At 49.0% G+C, this 21,656-nt stretch overlaps 1 protein-coding gene across 1 annotated transcript in view; it reads right to left on the minus strand.

The window, feature by feature from the left end:
- The window catches only part of jarid2b (jumonji, AT rich interactive domain 2b), a 71,667-nt gene extending 55,595 nt beyond the window's left edge, over positions 1-16,072 (minus strand). The window contains exon 1 of the mRNA XM_029166917.3: positions 15,294-16,072. Coding sequence (XP_029022750.1) covers positions 15,294-15,338 — 45 coding nt within the window. The 5' untranslated portion in view covers positions 15,339-16,072. The remainder of the gene's footprint in view (positions 1-15,293) is intronic.
- Between the last annotated feature and the right edge of the window lie 5,584 nt (positions 16,073-21,656).

Raw genomic sequence — 21,656 nt, forward strand, 5'->3', positions numbered from 1 at the left:
GAGAGGACGGCAACACTGAAGGCATTGTGAGCCGGCGGGCCGCCCACACGCGGTGCCGGCCTCGCTGACACGCGCTCGCAGAACTGGAGGGACCGGAACCGAGCGGCGGGTCCGAACCGCTGAGACGTGCACGAGGCCCAGCAGGAACAGAGCTGCAGCTTGGAAACAGGTTCCAAAGATTGTACCTTCACGCTTCGAATCTGGCTGCACCGCAGTCAGGTCTGTTCCATATTTTGTCCCTTTTCCACCTGCTTAGATCTACTACTAAGTACTAGGAAACCGTTATCACATCAACGCCTCCACGAAGCTTCTCTGCTATGACTCCGAGCCTCATCGTATCGGTATCGCATCACCGCCGTGGAGGAGGAGGAGGAGGAGGTGCCAGTGTGTGGCTTTACCTCATCTCGGTGTCGGTGGAGGAGTGTGTTGCTGCCAACTACCAACTCCACTCGCGTTCTCTGATGCTCACACACACACACACACACACACACACACCCTTTTGCTGTGAAGTAAGGTTCTGATTCAAACAGACGCTGGCTGATCCCCTCTACTTGCAGACACCTCTGCGCATCGTCGGTAACGGCCTCTCTTGTCTGCGGAACGACTCGCTACATCCCATAATGATGCGGTCGGCGCCACGGTGCCGCTTCTTTTATGTTGTCCAGGAACACGGGGGATCAAACTGGTGCCACGCCAGCACAAAAGGCCAGGTTTTGTTACCACCCGCCGCCTGGAAGCAGTGCGACTACGCGCGGTTAGCGCCGCTAATTTACTGGGAAGCCGCTGTGCTGTTACAGCTTCACGCCGACTCAAACGTCTAAACAACATTCAGCGCCTTTCCTGACAACCGGGTTCAGCAGCACAGAGCTCGACGGGCCCAACGTGACGGGTCATGGACGCGTGTACCCGCCTTTGGAAATCTCGTCTTGACGTAACTAAGATTTTCCCCTCGCTGGGCCCTTGATGTTTCTTGGTGATGGAGGCCTTTCTTGCCACTTGTGTCATAGTGAAACCCATGTGAAATCAGGTAGTCTTCCTGTCAGTGCAGAGTAGGAGGGGGTAGAGCAGGGGAAAGTGTAATGATGACTAAGATTCACAATTTATCTGAAAATGTGTTTTTCTTTGCAAGGAGCAAATGATACAGCACTTTTTTCCTCCTTTACATTTTTTTAAAGAAAATTTCAACTAGGGGTGAACAATTTAAAGCACTTTGCACACACAAACCGCAGGAGGCCAGGCAATGGGCCCCTGCACTATCTCTGGGGAAACCCTGTGCATGTTTGCGTGCCAGGCATCTTACCCACTGGTTTGAATAATTAACTTGGGGCCTGTTCATCCTCTGGGCTTATTGGGACTTACTGGACCGTGGCCTCAACCTTTTTAATTCCATCAGGTTTTCGGGTGAAAAAAAAAAAAAAAAGCCGAGCTGGTGCTGGTTATGGGACGACGCTTGGAAACACCACACACACACACTTTCTCCTCTACAGGGTGTGAAAGTTTGTGGTTTGTGGCGACTAAATCATTTCAGAAAGAAAACAAGACTTCTTTGCAGGGCGAGATGATGCACAGCTTCTCTGATCAGTTCCCAGTCGCCCAAAACGTGGGGATTTCTGCCGATTGTGTACGTGCGAGCGAAGGCCCGAAAGCTCAGCGCATGGAACATTTCACATACGTTAACAGCATGTTAAGACGCAGCTCTCCCGTGTGATAATTGCATCTCGCATCCTATCCTTAAAGCTGCACTCAGACTCTTCAGAATGTTTGTTCCTGCCTTTATGAACATACTAAACAAAACGAGGTTCTTGTAAAGTCTTCAGTGCACCCAAGGACATAGTTCGGCAGCCATTACGGAGCGATCCTCAGCTCTGGTTTCACTTCCCATTACCCATTCAGAGCCATGACAATACCCAGGGGGTAGACAGTGCAGCCCTGGCTTTTTCCTTCTGCCAAGTCCCACACGTTAGTCAGGTCTCCCTCCACATACACCACAACAACTCCAACACATATTGATATTTGTATTAAAAGCCTGATGCCCTTATAAAAAAGTTTGAAAAAAATAAAAAGTAGAACTGTGTGCTCATTTGGAATATTAACATTAATTTTACCAAGTGCATGGCCACAGTGTGATCTTTGCTGCAGGTGAATCATGGGCCGGGTTTGTCACTTTTGTCCGTGCTCCTCTTCCCACAGTGCTGGTCCCAGATTACCCATCAATCCCATTTTATTCCACTGGCTCGGGCAGCCCACCAATCAAGTGGCGGGATGCGGAGGAATATGAGAGTGGATTGGCTCGCGGGGGGGAGGGGGTGGAGCAGCTCAGCCGTCCCCCAACAACAGCAGCGTGCTGTGAAATGAGTGAGCACCAGCCATAGAGAATTCACGCGTCGCACGCAGTTCCTGCTCTGCTTTTTATGTTGTGTAACATGCGCCTGGCCGTCTTTTCCTGCATCGTTTTAGGTCGGACCTGGTGCTTTCGGACTAGTGCTGAGGCACCCAAAGCAAACTCTGGCAGTCACAGAAAAGCAGACTCCTGACTACAGAGAAGCGGAAGGAGGTCAGGGAGGCTCCCGAAAGAGGAAAACACGCTGCACATGTGCCCATGAGCTACGCAGCTCAGGTTGAACGCGGTCTCTTCACTGACCTACTTCTGTAATGTCACAGGGAGACGCGCACACACACACGCACACACAGGGCAGCAGCTCACAGACGTGAACCTTTAGGTTCAGGAGGGGGCTCCTAACCTCACATACCCTGCCTCCCTCCTCCCCCTTTTCCTGCGGTGATGTGGTAACAAAAAGAGGCCCCCTTCTGTAGACCGGAGGTGTTAACAGGCAGCTACAGCCTCAAGCAGCCATCTTGTCCTCTTGTGTGTGTGACACAAGACTGGAAAGAGTGTTTCTATCGTCATCATAAGTGCTTCCATCTAACCGGGACCAATTCGATTTTGTATGATCCTGGATTTAATTCCATCGTCCACTTCTGACAGTCAGAGACTCTTTTCACTCTGCTCTCAACAAATATCTTTGACTTGTTTCCACCGTCGTAGAATATATGCAAAACCTGAGCTGCAGCATTGGCCGTGGCCTTTTCTCTACGCGTGGAATGGCATCAGCACAACATCCACCTCCAGCTCCGTGCGTAAAAGGCCTTTCAGGCCCTTTCAGCTCAGCGTGCACGTCGGCTGCCAGCACCTGGGTTACAGGTTACGACGGCAGGAGTCACAAAAGCAACGCTTTTCACGTCCCACCACCGCAGAAAGACAGAGGACGGTGCGGCTCCACCGGAGTCTCAAATTACTAATGGGCTGGAAATTAACTCATCTAGATAGTTGGGCAGAGTTTAGGGTGAATTCCAGGCAGAATCTGACACGCACGCGGCCTCTGCCTCATTCAATCTGAGTGTCACTTCACTGTGCAGCTGTGGTGGTTTTTTATTGCTGTGGTCATGGCTTTACAGCTGGTTGATCACAACTGTTCAACACCTGCACCGAACAGGTGAACAGAGAGAAACAAAAAGGTGCTTCCCGAACTCACAAAAGGCCTTATCGCCGAGCGCTGCACCCGCTCGCGCACACACAACCAAGACACAGGAAGCCCACAGAGGGGGAAGCATGTGCCCATTGTCAGGGGGGGGGTCTCATGAGCCCCCTGCTCTTTCAGCTCTGACAATGGCGTCATTGATAACAAACCACAAGCGAGAGATGTACGAAAGGAGAGAGAGAATGAAGGATAGAGGCACCACGGCCTGAGGAGAAGCAGCCTCCTCCTTCCTCACCAGTCGTCCACAAAAAGTAAAAGTACGCAGCAACAAAGCTGAGCTACAGTGACATGGAAGCAGTGGAGGTAGATATAACTCGATAACCCTGCACCGCTTATCAGTCAGCCAGTCATTCAATCAGCGAGTCAGTCAGCCGCTGACGGATCAGGTTGGGCCCGCTCAGAATAAACTCCGCCGGTGAGTGACAGCCGCCTTTGTAAATCAATTCATCTGACAAGTTATTCATACATCAACACCCTGGTTTATGGAAATCGCATGCAGACTCGCTAGACGCATTTATAACTGTTTGACTTCTCCAAATGTGCCCGTAAAGATCCTCGGGCGCCTTTTGCAGTTTTGAGCGATGGATTTTTGTTTTCGCCGCCTTTTGTGGTGGGAGGTGAAAGGATGACAGACGGGCTGCACTCGCGAAGAGATGCCTGCAGTACACACATATGCGCTCGCCTAGTGGTTCAGGTGCAGGGAGATGAATGTAACTGAATGATCCAACGCTCGTCACAGCCAAGAATTTGGATCCCATGTGAACCATCAAATATCAGCTCTCTCCAGGCCCACGATAATAAATACCTAATCCCTGACATCTTACAGGGTCCCCGCGCAGCTCTGGGGCCCGGGAATCGATAAGGGTTTCCCCCGCCCCATATGGCGCCGTGTCTGCGGCGGTATTGAAAGGAGTAATGAGCGGGGTTTAGCATACGCTACAGTGGCAATAACAAGAGCCCAGTGAGTGCTTAATTGCACGGTGTGCGCCTCCGTGTGACTGACATAAGTTGAGTGCCGTGCTCTAATCCCCGTCTCGTGTGGTGAGTGTGCACTATTTTTTTTTACATTCACAGGAATATAAATCAGACAATAGACAAATTGAGACAAAAAGGACAAGTGGGTTTGTGTGCGTCTGTGGCGATGAGCAAACAAGCAGCTCTATTTCCCACCTCAGACACAAGCGTCACTCGAGGCTGAAGCCTGCAGACACTCATTCAGGGTCAACGAGCCCGACCCGAGTTAAAAACACTCCTGTAATTTTCCAGCAACGATATCCCAACGTCTCGGTTAACCTTAAAAATGAGCCCTTGACTGTATTTGACGCTGCTAATACAATGCAATCATGCACAGAGCAGTTCTCCCGCTCCGGCTGCAACAACACTGGATCAGGAGAAAATGGCACGTCACGCAAGCCGGAGTCGACGCGGAGATTAAAAATTCAATATAGGCGCAGCCACTCCACATCACAGCCGTCATATTTCTGCCGCGCTAATCAAATTCACAAGTCTGACCTCTGGGGTATATTAAATGTGTATACAACATGTGTCATCTCTCAAATGTTTTGCAGGGGAGCGATCCGTCTACACCAATAAATAGAGCGGAAGCGCGAGCCAGCAGCAGTCAAAGTAGCTACAGCAAATTCGCTCCCCATAAAAATGAGCAGTGGATAGATTTCAGCATGCAGCCTGCCAGAACCACAGGAGGGAGACTAAATGATTATGTTACAACAACACCGCCCCGGCTCCCCGAAAAACAACAATCAGGGCCTAGGTAGGATATTGCGGCCGAGTAAAATTAAAGGGGAGTGGGAGCGAGAGAGACGGAGAGAGTGGGAGACGGATTTTACAGGGGGGAGATCGTCCAGCGCTGTAGGACTGCGCTGCTGAGCAAGCGAGCGGAGTCGAGCGACCGGCAAGTAGTCTGGCCCGAAATACATGCATCTTCTTTATGAGTTGACAGAAGCAGGAAAGGAAGGAGATAAGCTCCTCGGTAACTGATCCTGGGCTGAATTTGACTTGTCAGTCACTCCCAAACAAAAAAAACACTGTTTCCACTGCTGGGAAGGAACGCAAAGGGTTAACTGGCAGCAGGCTGGGCCTAATGCAGACTGTCAGGGAGATAAGGTTACCAGTTAGTGCCGTGGTTAATGGAAGACATGCAGCGCTTGCGCACACACACACACACACACACACACACACACACACACACACACACACACACACACACACACACACACACACACACACACACACACACACACACACACACACACACACACACACACACACACACACACACACACACACACACACACACACACACACACACACACACACACACACACACACACACACACACCTAAAATGAACAGCGATAGAAGTACTTTGAGGAGTGACGAGGATGAGGAAAAAGCTGGTTACAGACCAGAGTGTGGGAATGCAAATCGAGTGAACCGAGGCTTTGTTGCCCACAATCACCCTGCATGTGAATGACACTCACACACACGCACAAAAGAATGAAAGCCTTGAGCGAACACGCCGCAGCACAGCACTGCAGGCCACGTACTCGGACCACTCGTGAAACGGGCCTAAAAGGGTTACACGCATCGCACTTCCACTGCCAACATGAACACGTACCACATCAAAAACCGGGCTACAGATCTTCACACTTGAAAAAAGGGGGAAGCCGGCGCGCTACGGGAATGTTTATTATCAAAAACACCACTGTGGGTATTAAAGTTAGCACAGATGTCCTCGCATCTATCGCATAGAAGACTTAAATATGAGCGCACAAAAAACAGGAGCACCACTGATCTTTTCTTAATTCCAGACAAGACTAAAATCAGCCATGCAAAGACTCCAGCTGCCGAACAGACATCTAACACGTGTGCTGTGTTCAGCGTCTACTCCATTTACACCGCAGCAGCACTGCCGATTTACAACTCACCTAGACCCCATAGTGGTGCATCCAAAGCCTATTCTCCCTGTATTCTGCTTTGCCCAACATCTTAAGCCCTTTTAAAGCCTCTGTTTGTGTGTGTCTGCGTGTGTCGCTGTATGATTACACTGTAGCCAGAGAACGCTATGAAACAAAGCCAAGGCTTAGGCAAGGGAGTTCCTCTGCTTTAGGGACTTGTAGCGCGGGCCCAGGAGTCCATTCCCTGGCACAACCACTGGCACAAAAAAAGAGAGGCAATTAAGAAATGATTTTCACCTCACAGCTTGGGACAAAACTCTCATAGCCCACCCCACCCTCTAGCCCCACCACTGCACACAAAGGCAAAGTCTCCGAGGCCTGAGGGGCCCGGAGGAAGGGGCAGAAAGGACCAGCAGGCTATTGGAGACAGAAAGAGGGAAGGTGAGACAGCAGGAAAAGGTAAAAAGGAAGGAATGTGGAGCCTCAAATGGAGCCCGGTGGAGGAGTGAAATTAATTCATTTAGGTCTGACTTTCAAACAAATGTTGTCAGGAAAATGCAAACAAACAGATCTCGTCAGATAAAATCTCTCGCACCACGTTTTCATGCAATAAAAACATCCCCTCTGAGTCAAAGCTCTAGTTCGTCACACAGGTAGCCCACCACCTTTTTGGCTGGCGCTTGATGCAACTATCTGCACCTTTTCCTGGAAGACTAGCAGCCACTCACGACCAAAGCTTTCCAGTATGTTAATCAGGCTCCGATAGACGATCAAACACAACATGCACTTTGACCAAGTAAACCCCAGTGCCGAGTGGGACGCCACCATTCCTTCAGGTTCAGTGATTTCATACGTTTTTAATATCAAACTTACACAGTGATGTGTCAGACTGGTGCAAATTACATGCTAATGACATTCTGACTCAACTCTGTGCCACATGAACATGCAAATCACAGCTGTTTTCTAATACGCTGCAGCATTAAAGATATTAAGAACCGATATGGATCAATCACCGTAATGAAAGACACTGCACCGGCATCTGCGCGCGGCTTGTTGGTTCTGTTTCATATTCGTTAATGCATTTGCGCAGAAATATGACACAAAAATAACTGGCGTATATGGCTGAGCGGAATGACTAATATGAAATTCCACTCTTGATTTCAGTGACTGAATGATGAGGCCGCGCGTTCAAAATGAGTGTGAGTGTCGATAAAGGTGAAATAGCTGCGCCGCTGTCAGGAACTAGGGCGACCATGAACGCGTCGCACTTTCCTATTGTGGCGGCTGCGATTTACGGAATACGAGGGGACTGATTGATAAGAGGAATTTTGCGAACGTGCGCGTTTCAATGAAAACACAGACGCTCCCTCCCCGACTGCACTCTCGCAGTTTCACACCCGATTTCTCTGTCTCTCATGATCACAGGGCAGATCGAGTAACTTCCACAGATCGCTGCCAGCAATATTATAAGTTCACACCGCTCGTCTTGGACTTGCTCGAACCTCGCCGGTTTCTATAGAAACCTGTGGGTGGGAGATGCAAATGCCCCCCAATCTCACACACACACACACGCATAACAAAACACAACAGAGGCTCACAGGGTGTATGCTTCTCCGTCGCCATGGTAACACGCTCCCCATTGGCCTGCACGTCGGTAAGTTTGCTTCAATGTGCTAACCGACACCTGTGTTAGTCATTTGCAGGTATGACAGTCGGGATTAGACTCAGCCAGAGGTTGCCTCACATCCTGTCCACATTCTCAAACAATTACGTGTGAACACAGCGGAGGGGCCGGCGTGTGTTTTTCGGGAGTACAGAGTTATATTACGACAGATGAGCAGACTCAGCCTGCTCTTCACTGCTGTTACTGTGCCTATTCCACTTGAGATGGTGCCTAATTTGATTATTTCTATCCTCTTGGATTTCTTCTCCTTGACGATCACAGGTTGTGATTTCTAGGGCTGGCCCGCCCGCCCTCCCTCCCCCTCCAGGCTTTGTGATGTTTGATCCGGGGCCAGGGGAGGCCGGCCAGACATTCAGCCCAGACTCTGGCGCCCTTCCCTCAGTGTACTATGCACTCTAGCTCCCTGCTGTGAGGCCTGGAGGAAATCATGCAGCCAGGAGGATTGTAAAAAGCCCCTCATCTATTGAGAAGGGGTTAAAAACAGGAGGAACAATACCTTTGACTCGCCCTCTCGCTCGCAGTGGAAAAACCTAAAAGGAACTTTTGCTCAAAAAAAAAAAAATAATAATAATACGTTTCAAAAAAAAAAATAATCAATAGGCAAAGAAAGGAAAAAATCAATATTTCTGTAGTGACTCTTGTCAATTCACACTGGGTTTCATTTACAGGAACAAAACAAAAACAACCCGTAGGATATCTTTAGCTTCTCAGTTCTCAACATAGAACAAAAGTGAAGCTGACACTTACTGCAGATAAAAATTAGTAGCAGCAAAATATAGATATTTAAAAGGCAGTGAATGAAACAAACAGCCCTTTAAATGGAACGAGATGAAAACTTCAGGAAAGACATAAACAAGCCAATCCTTACAGTCTGATCTTTGAGGTTTAATTATTTATCACACTTAAAATAAAGCCATGCAGCAAAACGAGTGGAGACAGCCTGCCTCCTTTTTCAGCACCATTCTACAGTAAAGCTGACCTCTCTCTCGCTCTGTAGCTGCTGAGTAATAGAATGAATGAGGCGAGTGAAACTTCGGGGGGAAAAAAGCATCCTGACAGCAGAGGAAGTAATGTGTTGTGTGCAGCAGCTGCAAACAGAATGCGTGAAAACTGACCTATGACTCAAATAAAGGATTTATTCTCTCCTTAAAGCCTCAATCATCCTCCACGGCGGCTGCACTGATCCTTGCACCCACTATGTTTAGCATTAAAAGGCGTATCTGACGTGATCAAGGGATATAAGCAGATGCATCTCTTCTGTAACTAGTCGCACCTAGAACAACCATTCAAACCGGAATCGATATGCTTTGTATAAAAACTCTTCCCACCACGTCCAACTCCCTTTTTTTATTTCAAATCATTCACAGAGGACTGAAAAGTAGAGATTAGGCAGCAGGCAACAGTGGTCGCCCAGCCACTTTGCTCCACTGGCTCATTACTCCTCTGGGTAGGAGGGGGTGGGGGGGCTGCCATCCTGAATTAAGGCCTCCCTTGCGAGAGGGCAAATGCTTGGTGAAAAGGGTTGCATTGGAGAGCTCTTTAACGGAAGGAAGGTCACCGTTGCACAGCTAGCCATGCATGTTGGAGAGCCACAAATGACTGCAGTAAAAAAAAACAAAAAGAAAAACACGAGGGATAATGATAGTCTAATATAAAAAAAAGTTATTACTGGAAAAATACACTTGTGAGAGAATAAATGAGAGAGCAATTCATTGGCCAAGGCAGAGCCGTGCCAAATGGGACCTGAATAGAGTGGCCAGTGGCTTGTTGGCAGGAATAAACAAACTGCTCCATCATAAAAGAATGATTCATAGATTACTGCGCTTGCGAGAGCCGAACACATAACAAGAGCAGTTATGAATGTACACTGGCTGATAACACGCAGAAAGGATTCCCGGACCGAGAGTTGATGACGGCGTCCGGAAAATACGACGCGTCAGAAAACGGCTTTTACTTCAGCTTCAGGATTTCCTATTGTCAGCATCGCGTTTTATGATGCTGCCCTGCTGACACACGCTTGACAATGAAACTGTGGTATTCCAGGCTGGGGGGGGGGCGCAATGGAGGATCGATAGCAACTGAGCCTCCGCTCTGTTGCTTCATCCCTCGAGGCTTAATTCACTGGATGTGTAAAGACGGTGGTGTCACAATAGGGGATCAGATGGGATTGACCACAGGATGAAAATGTAAGGAGTGTTTATTAAACTGATGTAGCCGAGATAAAGTGAAGGGAAGGGGTGAGCGCAGCCTGGTCAACGGCCTGATGGAGCGATGTACATTACGATCATTAAAAAGGTAAGACCAGCCTAAGCCTCAAAGAAAGAGAGAATACCAGACACGGCCTTCTCCTTCAGCTTTACAGAGCTTAAAGGGAAGCTCAGAGTGAAAAGCTCAACACGTTTGTAGGATTGTTTGTGTATTAAAGTTAATATTCTGACAGTATAATATACATATGATATAAAATGTCCCTTAATAACTAATTGCTTTCCTTTTAATTCTACTGCTGCGGCGTGTCCTTCACAGGCCTCCATGGAAGGCTGCAAGGCCAAACCAAAGACAAAGGTAAAGTGTTGATTCAGCTTCATAGGGATCCTAAACGGATAAGCACACACACACACACACACACACACACGCATGAGTGAGCATGTGTGTTAACACACTGAGCCTCTCAGGGCCTGACCAGCTGTCCTGTTCCCCCCTCTCCATCCAAACCCACAGGAGCAGGAGGATATAAATCACTCGGCAGAATGAAGACGCGCACAGAATGAACGCGCATGGTTTCTATCTCACACACACACACACACACACACATCCCTGAGTTGGCTTTATACAACTGTGCCATGTCCAACTATTAGAGCATATGCTGTAAAACACACCTACGCAGGCCTGACCGCGACAGAACCACACGCAGCCCATAACAAAGACAGTCACACCCAGTTTTGCACCATCGCTCCTGTAAAGCTCTGCTGCTGCCGACGCACACGGCACCACCAGCGCTGGCCGGGAACCGGTTCTCCCGCCCGCTGGCTTCAGGTTCACACCTACAGACCTTTGACTTTAGCGTAAGTGCTTGCCGGTGCCAGTCGTGAGCTGGAGCTTGTGCTCGATGCCAACAGCTGATAAGACAAAAGGTCATATTGCATAACAGTGTGTGTGTGTGTGTGTGTGGGTGTGTGTGTGTGTGTCATAATGCTTTAGAAAACAGGCACAAGCGAGGAAGAGGGAGGTTCGCTGAGAGAGAGAGAGAGAGAGTCTGCATTTATGAGAGAAAAGAGCCGAGCAGCTCAAGGAACGGGCTAAAACCGTTTCCTTCTCATTCACACACACAGAAACAAAGCCAGATGCTTATCAGCTTCACTGCTTGAAATCTGTCTGGCGGCAGCTCGCGAAGTCACCGGGCTCCGCAGGAGATGCTGAATGGGGGGGGACCGAGGCCTTAAAAGTGTAAAATCAGCTCCAAAACACGTCGCCGGTCGAGAAACGTACGCGAGGACAGCTCATTCAAAAGAAGAAACAACACCGTGGCGTGAAGTGGCCGTGCTTTTCACAGGTGCCTCTGGACGCGCGGACACAGTGGACACTGTCACAACAGGCAGTAAATGGTGACTTTGGCCACACTCCACTCTTTAGCCACAGTCACACGGAGGCCGCACAGTGAACCGTGCCGTGTCGCACACGTGAGGAGCAGGGAGCTCATGAAAGAGGAATTTGCATTGAAACACAGGGTTAAATGAAGCGCACTGGGGCCGAGGCACAGTGAAAAAGCAGCCGTGACTCCCTTCATGGTCGGACATGAGGCCCACATTTCATTTGTGCAGCCCAAGAACAAGAGCGAGAGAGAGAGAGAGAGAAAGCGAGGAAGAGGAGGGGTAGAGTCTGTGCCTTTGCACTCCTCATTCTGCCCCCTCTCTATTTTTGTTTCCTCTTTTTGTGCACGCTCAGCGCACACACACACACACTCGCGGTGCAATGGATTTTCTACTTGGCCCTCATCACTTGTGTGCTTGATGAAACAAACACTGACAGCCTCTTTACATTTGTAAAGGCCCCTGCAGCAGCTGTGCTTGTCCCACAAACACACACACACCATGCATGCACACAGACCCGTGCCCACACTCACACTCTCACTCACACACACACACACACACACACACACACACAACCTTTGAATCTGAGGCCTAGCCCCAGCTGGGGCCTACAGGAAGAGCCGACTCTGCACAAAATGGCCCTGGCTGCACCGAGCTACACTCAGCCGCGCTCTCCTGCTATTCTCGCTTACGCGCATTTGCAGACACACACACACACACACGCTAACAGTGTGTGTCATGTTCCGTTAGACAGAACAACAGTGCCGCACATTAGTGCCTGCTACCTCCGTCATTACACAGCACATAGCTCTCAAGCGCCGGTCTCAAAGGTAATAAAAAGAAATTGGAGAATAAACCTTACAAAAAAAACAGATGCTCCTTTTTGGCTTATTTCTCAAGAATCACTCAACTCAAATTATGATAAAGCATCTTTAAAGAAAAAAAACGGACTGGTTTTATTTGTACCATCAATCCCAGTGGTAAACAATTGTCTTGCCTTGTTTGCGTTTTTAAAGGAACTCAATCTCCGTTCTTGACTCATTTTATGACTGACGAGTTTTAATATCATCTGCCAATAGTGAGTGTTGGTTGGGTACAGACGGTGGGGTGGAGGGCTAACAACTCACACTCATGTTTCAGGGGAAATGGTTAAGCCAAGCATGTATAATTGTCCTACGCTAATTAAGATGGGGGGAGAGGAGGGGGGTCCGTGTGGGCCAGGAGTCCTGTCTCAAAGCCTGCAGGGGTGGGGCCCGGGGACCGGGACACCTCCAGGTCGTTGGAGAAACGCACGTTTGGTTTTAGGCCGCACTTTAAGCCTCGACTGCAGCTGCCAACAACACGACAGATGTGACACACATGCACCGAGGAAACCGAGACAAGCATCCAGCAATCAAATGCACCACTTCCACAGCTCTAATGCTCCGACTGGTGTTCTAATTATACAGCCAAGCTATGAATAGAACTAAATAAATTTATAAAAAAAACTATCCAGTTTTAGGAGGTGGCCGTAGCAGTCAGACTGACTTCTTTTAATCAGGGGCTTTTGTTTCAGTTAGTCATGATTTCTCTGGCACATCCTGTTTCCTCGATTCAGAGGAAGATTTAAAAACGGGACGGAATCAAAAACACAAGAAGTTGTCAACACACGGAAAATAAAAAAGTGGCTGTTATGTTACATTTAATGTTTCATACCGTAACTGAAACAACACAAGGGGGGAAAAAAATCCCTGCTTGCGAATAAAAATCCTAACACTGAGTTTATCTAAAGACCAAGTAATCCTCCCACTAAGGGGAAATACAGATGTGTGCAACATGCATCCTGTAAGAGTGGGATTTGAGTGTAGGAGCGGAGCAGAAGAGGTCAAGAGGTCACGTAAAGGCCTTTTATCTTTGTGTGATACGTGGTAAGAGTAACAAAAACGCACTCAGATTGAAAGGCAGCTCGAGGGCGCGTGGACGCAGGCCGAAGTGTTTGCGCTACTTGCTCACGTGCTCCCAACAAACCTGTTGCGCACTTCTGCGCCTTTGTGGCGATTTCCAGTCGTGCTCATGAATTCTGAGACTTATTGTGTTTTGGGTTCGTTCGTGGAAGCACTTTTTTAGACGCACCCCACATGCTGTGGGGGTGGGGGTGGGGGGCGGCTGGCTCCCAGGACTCCAGCTCCGGAGCGTTACGATTTGCCTCGTGCGAATGAAACGTAAAGAAACCTGCACGTTGGGGCGCGTGACATCAGTTCACAGCAGCCGGCTATAAATACTTCAAAAGAAGCGCAGGCAACTTTAAAGCGCGAGCGTGGCGCTCGCGCTTTCGTACGCGAGGTAACTTGGCGAGAGGAGAACGCGGAGCCGGTGTCACGTTAAAGTCTTTGTTCCGCCAAGATGGCAGGAAACGAGGGTGTTTAACGGGCCCGGAGCCCGAACCAGAGCCAGAGCTCCGGTCCAAAACGAGGCCGAATTGGTTTCATTCCACACCCCCTTCCCCGTAAATGCACCGGGGGCACTCACAGAAAGAAAATGGTCGCTTCTCGGTACGGCTTCATACATGAGCCTCTGCAATGCGACTGCACGGTGTCTCTTAAAACGCCGGGCCGCTCGAACCGAGCCCGAACGCATCCACCACGTAATGTGTCGCTGAGACGGGGACTGGCTTCGAGGGACTGGAGCCAAACGTCCGCGAGCTAATCCGCAAAAACAATGAGTTATCCCCCGCAGTGTGTGCTCGTCCACAGAGGTCACGCGGAGACCTGCGCGGAACGCCCGGGACTCCGGGAACGAACCCCCCCGTACCGTCAAACCGAGTTTCTCCCCTCGCCGCGTTTCGAGTGGCGAAAATTGAGCGAATATGCCGAATCGCGTGACCCCCTCCCCCCCCCCTCGCAGCTCTGCCTCGCTGTTCGCGGAGAGAATTAAAGAGCCACAACAGTCCGTGAACGCGTCGGTTCGCCGGCCCCGCGGTGAAAACGCACAACCAGCACCGGGACCCGGCGCCGTTTGGGCCGAGAACCCCGCAGATACGCGTGCGTGCACGCGAGACTGCGTTTATTGTCGAGATACCACGCGCAGCATGGGACGAAATGGAAGCCGAAATAGCTGAGCCATGGCCGACAGGCTCGTCTTCGCGGCTCTGAATAGGAAGAAACGGGGCGCGAACAAAAGCCCCTTTTCGCCAAACACCCCTTTAAAGTCGTCCATTTCGGGCGCTTCAGCCGCTTCCACGACGCGGATCCGCAGAAACGCGTGAAAACGAGCGAAGCGCCCGACGTCCAAATCGCCCTAAAACATGTCTGGTGTCGAAGAAACGCTGCGACGCTGACGCCGAACACACATCGCTGGCTTTAAAAAAAAAACCCCATAAACGCACAATCATTAACAGCGCTGGGAACTTAGAACGGTCACGTTTTAAACGATACCCGAGCCGAACCGGAGGCCTACACGGGCTCGTGCTGGTAACCTTCACCGTCCGCGATGAAAGTTTACGCATTTTCACCGCGACGACCGAGGCAAACTTGAATAGACTGCCCGCTTTTGTGAGCATTTCTAGGCGATGGGGCGCGTGTACTTACGTATTTCTTCTGAATGATATTCCTCTTAGGTCGTTCCTTGCTCATTATGCAATCCCCCAGAATGTTTGGCTATAGAGAGAATGGCCACATGAATGTCTTTCTTTGACTCTCGCCGCTCCCGGAGCACCACAAAATGACGATTTAAATCCCCGGCGCTGCAGGAAAAGCTCGCTCGCGGTGCAGAATCCTCCCTCGGCGTTGCCCTCGAACTACTCGGGTGTAAAATCCAGAATTCAAGGGTCGACGACGATCGGGGACGGACTGAAGCCGAACTCGCTCGGTGATAACATAGTCAAAACAAATGCACAACAATAAGTTCCATTCGCCGGAACAGCTCGGCTCCTCGGCTCTGCGCACTCGCTCTCGGCTCCGTTCAAATGCATGAATATACTGGAGGTGGTGGCAACAAGTTACATCTTGCTCGAGGCGACGACGCGACGAGAACGGAATAAATAAAAGCGGCGAAACGGAACGCTGGGTGTCACGTCTCCTCCTGCGCCGGAGCCTGCGGTCGACGAGAGCTCTCCAGCGGCACTGCTCTGCCGAGCGCGAGCAGCTCCTTTCTTCCCCAGCCTCAGCCGCGCAGCCTATCACGTCCCATCACATCCGACTGCGGCAACTTCAAAATCCCTGCGAGGCAGCGTCCGCGCGCAAGACGCGCAACTGTGTCCCTTTAACGGCGCCGTAACGTGGAGCGGGACGGGTTTTTTTTAATCGTCGTTTGTTTGTCCGTGGTGCGTTTGGGGTTCTGTAAATTGTAGCTCCTGCAGACGCGCGACGGATCATGTTGGTTTATGCTTCCTCCGTGCGGGCTGTAGCTTTTACGTTATTACGCCTTCCACGTGGAGATCACGTGCCTCCCAATGGCCCTGGTTCCCTTTAATCATATGTATGTGATGCATTTCAGTCCAGATAAATGATTAAAAGTAGATTTTCCCCAAAGCCTTGTGTAAGACAAAGTCCCAACCCCCAACTTTCACACCAGCCTCCAACTTTCAACCATGTGGTTAAACATTAAAGCTGAGGCCTATTGTGGTTTGGGGAATGTTTCAGCTGAGATAACTTCACCTGCTGATATAATATGTTCATTTAGTTAATTATAATTTAGGTTTTATAATGAATGCACTACTTGGCTCCTCAGAAATAATAGCTTTATGGCATAAAGTGAATTGGTATTTTAAAGTATATAAGTTTTTACTTGATGATCCCACCCCCCACATGTGTTTTGCTCCCACTGACCTGATAAACACTCACCATTTTCCAACATGTCACTAAAATGAACGTTAACGTAACGCTGCTTTATTGTACCTGCAGTCAGCTCTGGTGGTTTTCCGACATTTTCATAGAGAATAAATCCCGACTCATGCATATTTATTGAGCTAAAAGTCATACCTTTCCCGTCTCCACTCTACTATGACTGTTCGCTAACTGGGTGTCCTCATCCCCCTCACTAAAAGTGGGATCGCTGTGGCATAACTCTAATATGCTGAGTGGGTCGGTTGCTCTGCGTGAACCCCAGAGGTAGTTGACAGTAATGTGTGTGTGTGTGTGTGTGTGTGTGTGTGTGTGTGTGTGTGTGTGTGTGTGTGTGTGTGTGTGTGTGTGTGTGTGTGTGGGCAGTGTTACGAACAGAGACAGCCACAGATCCAACCATCATCCAGCCTAATGATTCTTTGTAAACCCATCATTAGGGTTAACACCAAAACTGCTTCGCTGAAATCTGCACCATGGTTGTTGTCTGTGACTTTGATCCAGACCCAAACAACTACATAATGGATTATAATAATATTTATTATAGATGTTAATGGTCCACCACGCTAAAGTTGATATTTTAGTAACATTATAGTACATTGGTTCGCCGGAGCCTCTCCTTTTTGAGTTTGAGAGTCCATCGCTGCCTCCAGCACCCCTGCAGAACCTGGCCTGGATCCATTCACAGGCCTTTCTGCGTCCCAGACTCACATTATCTGCACGTCTGTGCACCGTGGGAGGAGGCTGGTGTTCAGAGACGCGCTGAAAGGAACGCCGGCTGATCACAGCGCGCCGCGAAAGCCGCATTATAGGATCTCACCCGCATCTGTGCAATCACGCTGATTTCATTATCATTCATGTAACAAGGAAGAGCTATTGATTTGTCTTCTGTTTGATGTAGATTAAGCATAAGGCGCCAAATGATCAAAGCACTGAACTACCCATGAATGCATGAACAAAGACACCAAATCAATAACTTACAGGTCAATAACTCTAAGCGAGGCCGGCAGATGACATGGTATTTATATAGCCACTTATTAAGTTACACTACATGTAATATATAAAAATAATCTGTTGTAATTCTAAATATCACTATGATCTGTTTAATAATAGATGATACAGTTTAGATAATCTTTAAATGTAAGGATCAGGTGGACGGTATGTGTTAAAGATGCTCTTGTCATAATGTTACCTTTAAATCATCACCTTCCTTTAGTCTCCTCTTCAGTGACTTCCTGTCCTCCGACACGTGAGCTCTCGAGGGTTTACCAGCGTCTCCTGCCCTGCTGCCGCTGACATTTAGGCCCACATGAATCGATGAGACAAGTTGTGGAGGGATGTCTGAATCTCACAGCAGACCTCCTGACTCTCCCTACTGTATTTAGCCCAGCATACGTGCTAGGCTGCGGGAACTTACACACATCATGCGTCTTTCTTACAAAGTTTTTGATATTTTTTATCATACTGTGAAATAAGATTAGTAATATGTATCATTTTCCTGTGAGAGGCTGGTGATAAATAGTTTTTTTTTTAATAAAATCTGTGCATGACAGCTCCGTTTGTTGGTCAGGTGTCAGAAAAGCCACAGACAACCCATTTGTTATTATTTGTAATTTATTCAAGTCAAACAAAGGAGACTGGGATTGTGTTTGTGGCGTCTTTGTGTGCGTCCTTCGTTGGACAGCAGGTTTAAGCAGTGCTTGGACCAGTCTGCGTTTGTGCCTTGTGTGTTTGTGCCTGTGTCTCTATGTGTGTGATGGAGAAGGGCAGGGATTGATTAGAGCTTTCACTCTCAATGTGGTTAATTGCCCAGTGAGGCTTAGCAGACGGTGCTGGCTAGATTGATGTCCGATAGCCAAGAAGAGGGGGAGTGGTGGTGTGAGACGGAGGGTGGGCTGATTTACTGGGAGCTCGGATGGGGAGAAGGGCAACAACTCCCAAAGTAATGAAAAAAATCACTGGTTACATGTTGAACACTGCAGAAAACAGATGTTCCTGAAAATGCATTTATATTTATTGTAATAAATAATAAAACAAGTGCATAAAGGCAAAAAACTAATGCAACCGTGCCACCTTTTGTTTTGTTCCCCGCCAAAATAAGGGTTTGTTTTTAAAGCACTCACTGCCTTCTCTTTTAGCAGAAGCTTCCTTTCAACTCACTTCAGCGACGACTTGATGTTTTGATCCTGCAGGAAGGAATCACGCATTTTACAGCCTGGTGCATATTAACCGCGCCTTTGCCACAGTCGCTGTGAGGAACTGTGAAGCACTTGTGATTCTTTTATTTTTGCACTTAGCACTGTTCATAACGTGATATTTATGTGCAAAGGGGGGAGGGACGGAACCGTCTCGCTGAGCGTGATACTGTGGGACAGCAACTAGCGGGCTGCAGCGCTGGCAGGGGGTCGGCTGGATGAAGCAGCAATAAAGTCCAGCTTTATACGCTTCTCTCCTTTTCATGCATGTGGTTAAAACGCTAAGTAATGTGAGCACTAGGGATTTTACTTTATAATGCATATAAAAGAAGCAGAGGGTGGGAAGGAATTTTTATACTTCAGGCAGCCAGATTGTATATCGAGGTGCTCGAAAATGTGGGAATTCACACCTGAAAGCCTGCAACTCAATTATCTCACGCAAAGTTTGATATTAAGCCCGTTTAGTTTAGTTACCAGCGTTTTTTCATTTAGGTTGGAGCGCTCGTTAAGTTAAGTTGAGGGGCGGCGGCGGCGGGGTTGCTGGTGTCCCGGTGCAGATGTCAGCAGACAGACTGGGCGTCATGGTGGTTTTAATTTACGGGGCTGAAATTTGAATCTTATAAGTAGCCTCATTAAAGTGAGGTTAACCTTTTTCACAGCCACCCCCCCCGCACTGTTGAGGGACTTGTTGAGATCAAAAACACAATTTATTTTTTGACACCCAGCCCCACACACACACACACACACACACACACACACACACACACACACACACACACACACACACACCTCCCCTTCTGAAGGGACCTAAGAATCCCCAATCTGCTTCGATGGATAATTGGACACCTTCAGCATCAGAAGTCCCCTGCCGAAACAACACGAGCACCGACGGCGGAGACTCGCGTCTGTTTGTCAAATATAAGCACAACGGTGAAGATGAGGCTCACATGAGCCTTAACTACAGGTTGGTTCGGGAAGATACACGAACCCCCGTTGGCGGCGATTCTTTCTGATTCAATTCACATGTTCAATATCTCACTCTCCGAGCCGTGGAGCGGCGAGGCAGGATCAACGGGAGGTGTATCCACGCCCCGGGGCTCTCGGGTGAAATTGTCCTCGGGGCACGTAAGCAGAATCAGCATGCTCCTCACTGGGCCCCGTTGACCCATCTGGAAGCTAAATGTAAAACTGTCTGAAGATCAGGGTCAAGGGATGACTTGCCCTCATTTCTACCCCTGAGGCTGTTGTTGTATTTCACTAATGAGGCAGGTCTCCTGAAGCTCACCTGGCAACTGCAAATCCACGCAGATCCAGCAACATACAGGCTTTGAAAACACATCAAAACGCTTTGGGAGAAGTTTTAAAATAATTTATTAAGAGTGCAGTTGCTTAAAGGCATAACGTTTGGATTTGTCCTTGTCTTTAGAAGCTTGTGGCAACAACGTTAACACAGTGATGGTCCAGAAAGTCTTTTAATATTTTTGCCATATGTATTTAATCCTCCATTCTTTCCTCTTTTTCAGCCCAAACCAGTCTGGACTGGACCGTGGTGGACGAGTAGCCACGCATGAATCACTCACGAGCCAGAAGCTGCATTGTGCCGTTGCCAGGTCCCTTGTGTGGATTTAGGCAGTAGTAACGTTCAGCCACAAAGGTTCTATAGCACAGGAGTGACTGGCTGACTCATGTGGGTCAGGACCTGCCACAGGTGGGGGATCCTGGGCTGAATAACATAACCCCCGCCCCCCCGACAGTAGGCAGCCGCAGACTCTATGCCCCTTTTCACCCACACGGGACACCTGCACTGGACACAAAAGCCTCTCCAATTCTTCTAGGGCATGAGCAGCCAGAGGAAAATGACGTGAGGAAGAGCGGAGCGAGGCATAAAGAAGCAGGAGTTGGATGGAGGGATGGAAGGGGGGGGGGGGGGGGGGGGTCGTAGCCACGCGGAAACAAAGTAACACAAACTCACAGCCACAGCAGGGGAACAGCTGGAGCACACAGGGGCGGCCGTCTGGGTGGTCTGAGAGGCAGAGAAAGGATATGAGCTGGAAGGAGGGACGAGCCAGGATGAAAGAGAGAGAGAGAGGGGCGAGAGAGAGAGAGAGAGAGTTGTCGGGATGGAGATGCTGGAAATAGAGGCCATTAAAGAGAGAGAAAACAAGATGGCTCAAGGAAGGCAGCTACTTGTGGGCTTTGCTTTTATCTCTGCAATTATGGCCAATCAATACACATCAATATCTAATTATTTGAAGAAGCCCTTGCACCAATTGCCCCATTAGAAGCAGAAGGGCAAGATGCCTCCTTCCAGTGCAGTATCCTTAGTATTCTTACCAACACAGCTTTGATCGCCCTCACGCTTCGTCCCGACCCTTGGAAACGTTCCCTAATCCAGCTGCTGCGCTGCACGCGGCTGAATCCATCACATCAGCATCACCAAAGTGCAAGCGCTTTGTCATGGGTGAGCGTTTGATAACCTGCACACAAAGGAGAGGCGGCCGCGTGCACGCACGTTGGGCCGCGGCGCCGCCGCCGCTCCACCGGAGGCTCATCGCCCGCCGTGGTTTGCATCATAAAACAGAGAAGGTAAGTCATGCGGGAGGTCCCGCGCATTTGCATGTCCCCTGGGTGCGCGGCGTAATTTAGCTACATATGTCCCTTCACTAATAGGCTGGAGTTGGCTCAACGCAGGGCTCGTGTTTTTGGAAGCGACCTCGCTTGATTGTCTATTCGGATTCGCAGCTCGGCTGATTTGCAATTGAAAGGCGCGTAATTGTACTTGAACTAACTGAATAACTATAGGTTTTTTTTAAAAAGAGGGTGAGCGAAAAGGAAAGAAAGAAAGAAAGAAAGAAAGAAGAAAGAAAGAAGAAAGAAAGAAAGAAAGAAAGAAAGAAAGAAAGAAAGAAAGAAAGAA

Source organism: Betta splendens, chromosome 11, assembly GCF_900634795.4.
Source record: "Betta splendens chromosome 11, fBetSpl5.4, whole genome shotgun sequence".
NCBI classification, from domain to species: domain Eukaryota; kingdom Metazoa; phylum Chordata; class Actinopteri; order Anabantiformes; family Osphronemidae; genus Betta; species Betta splendens.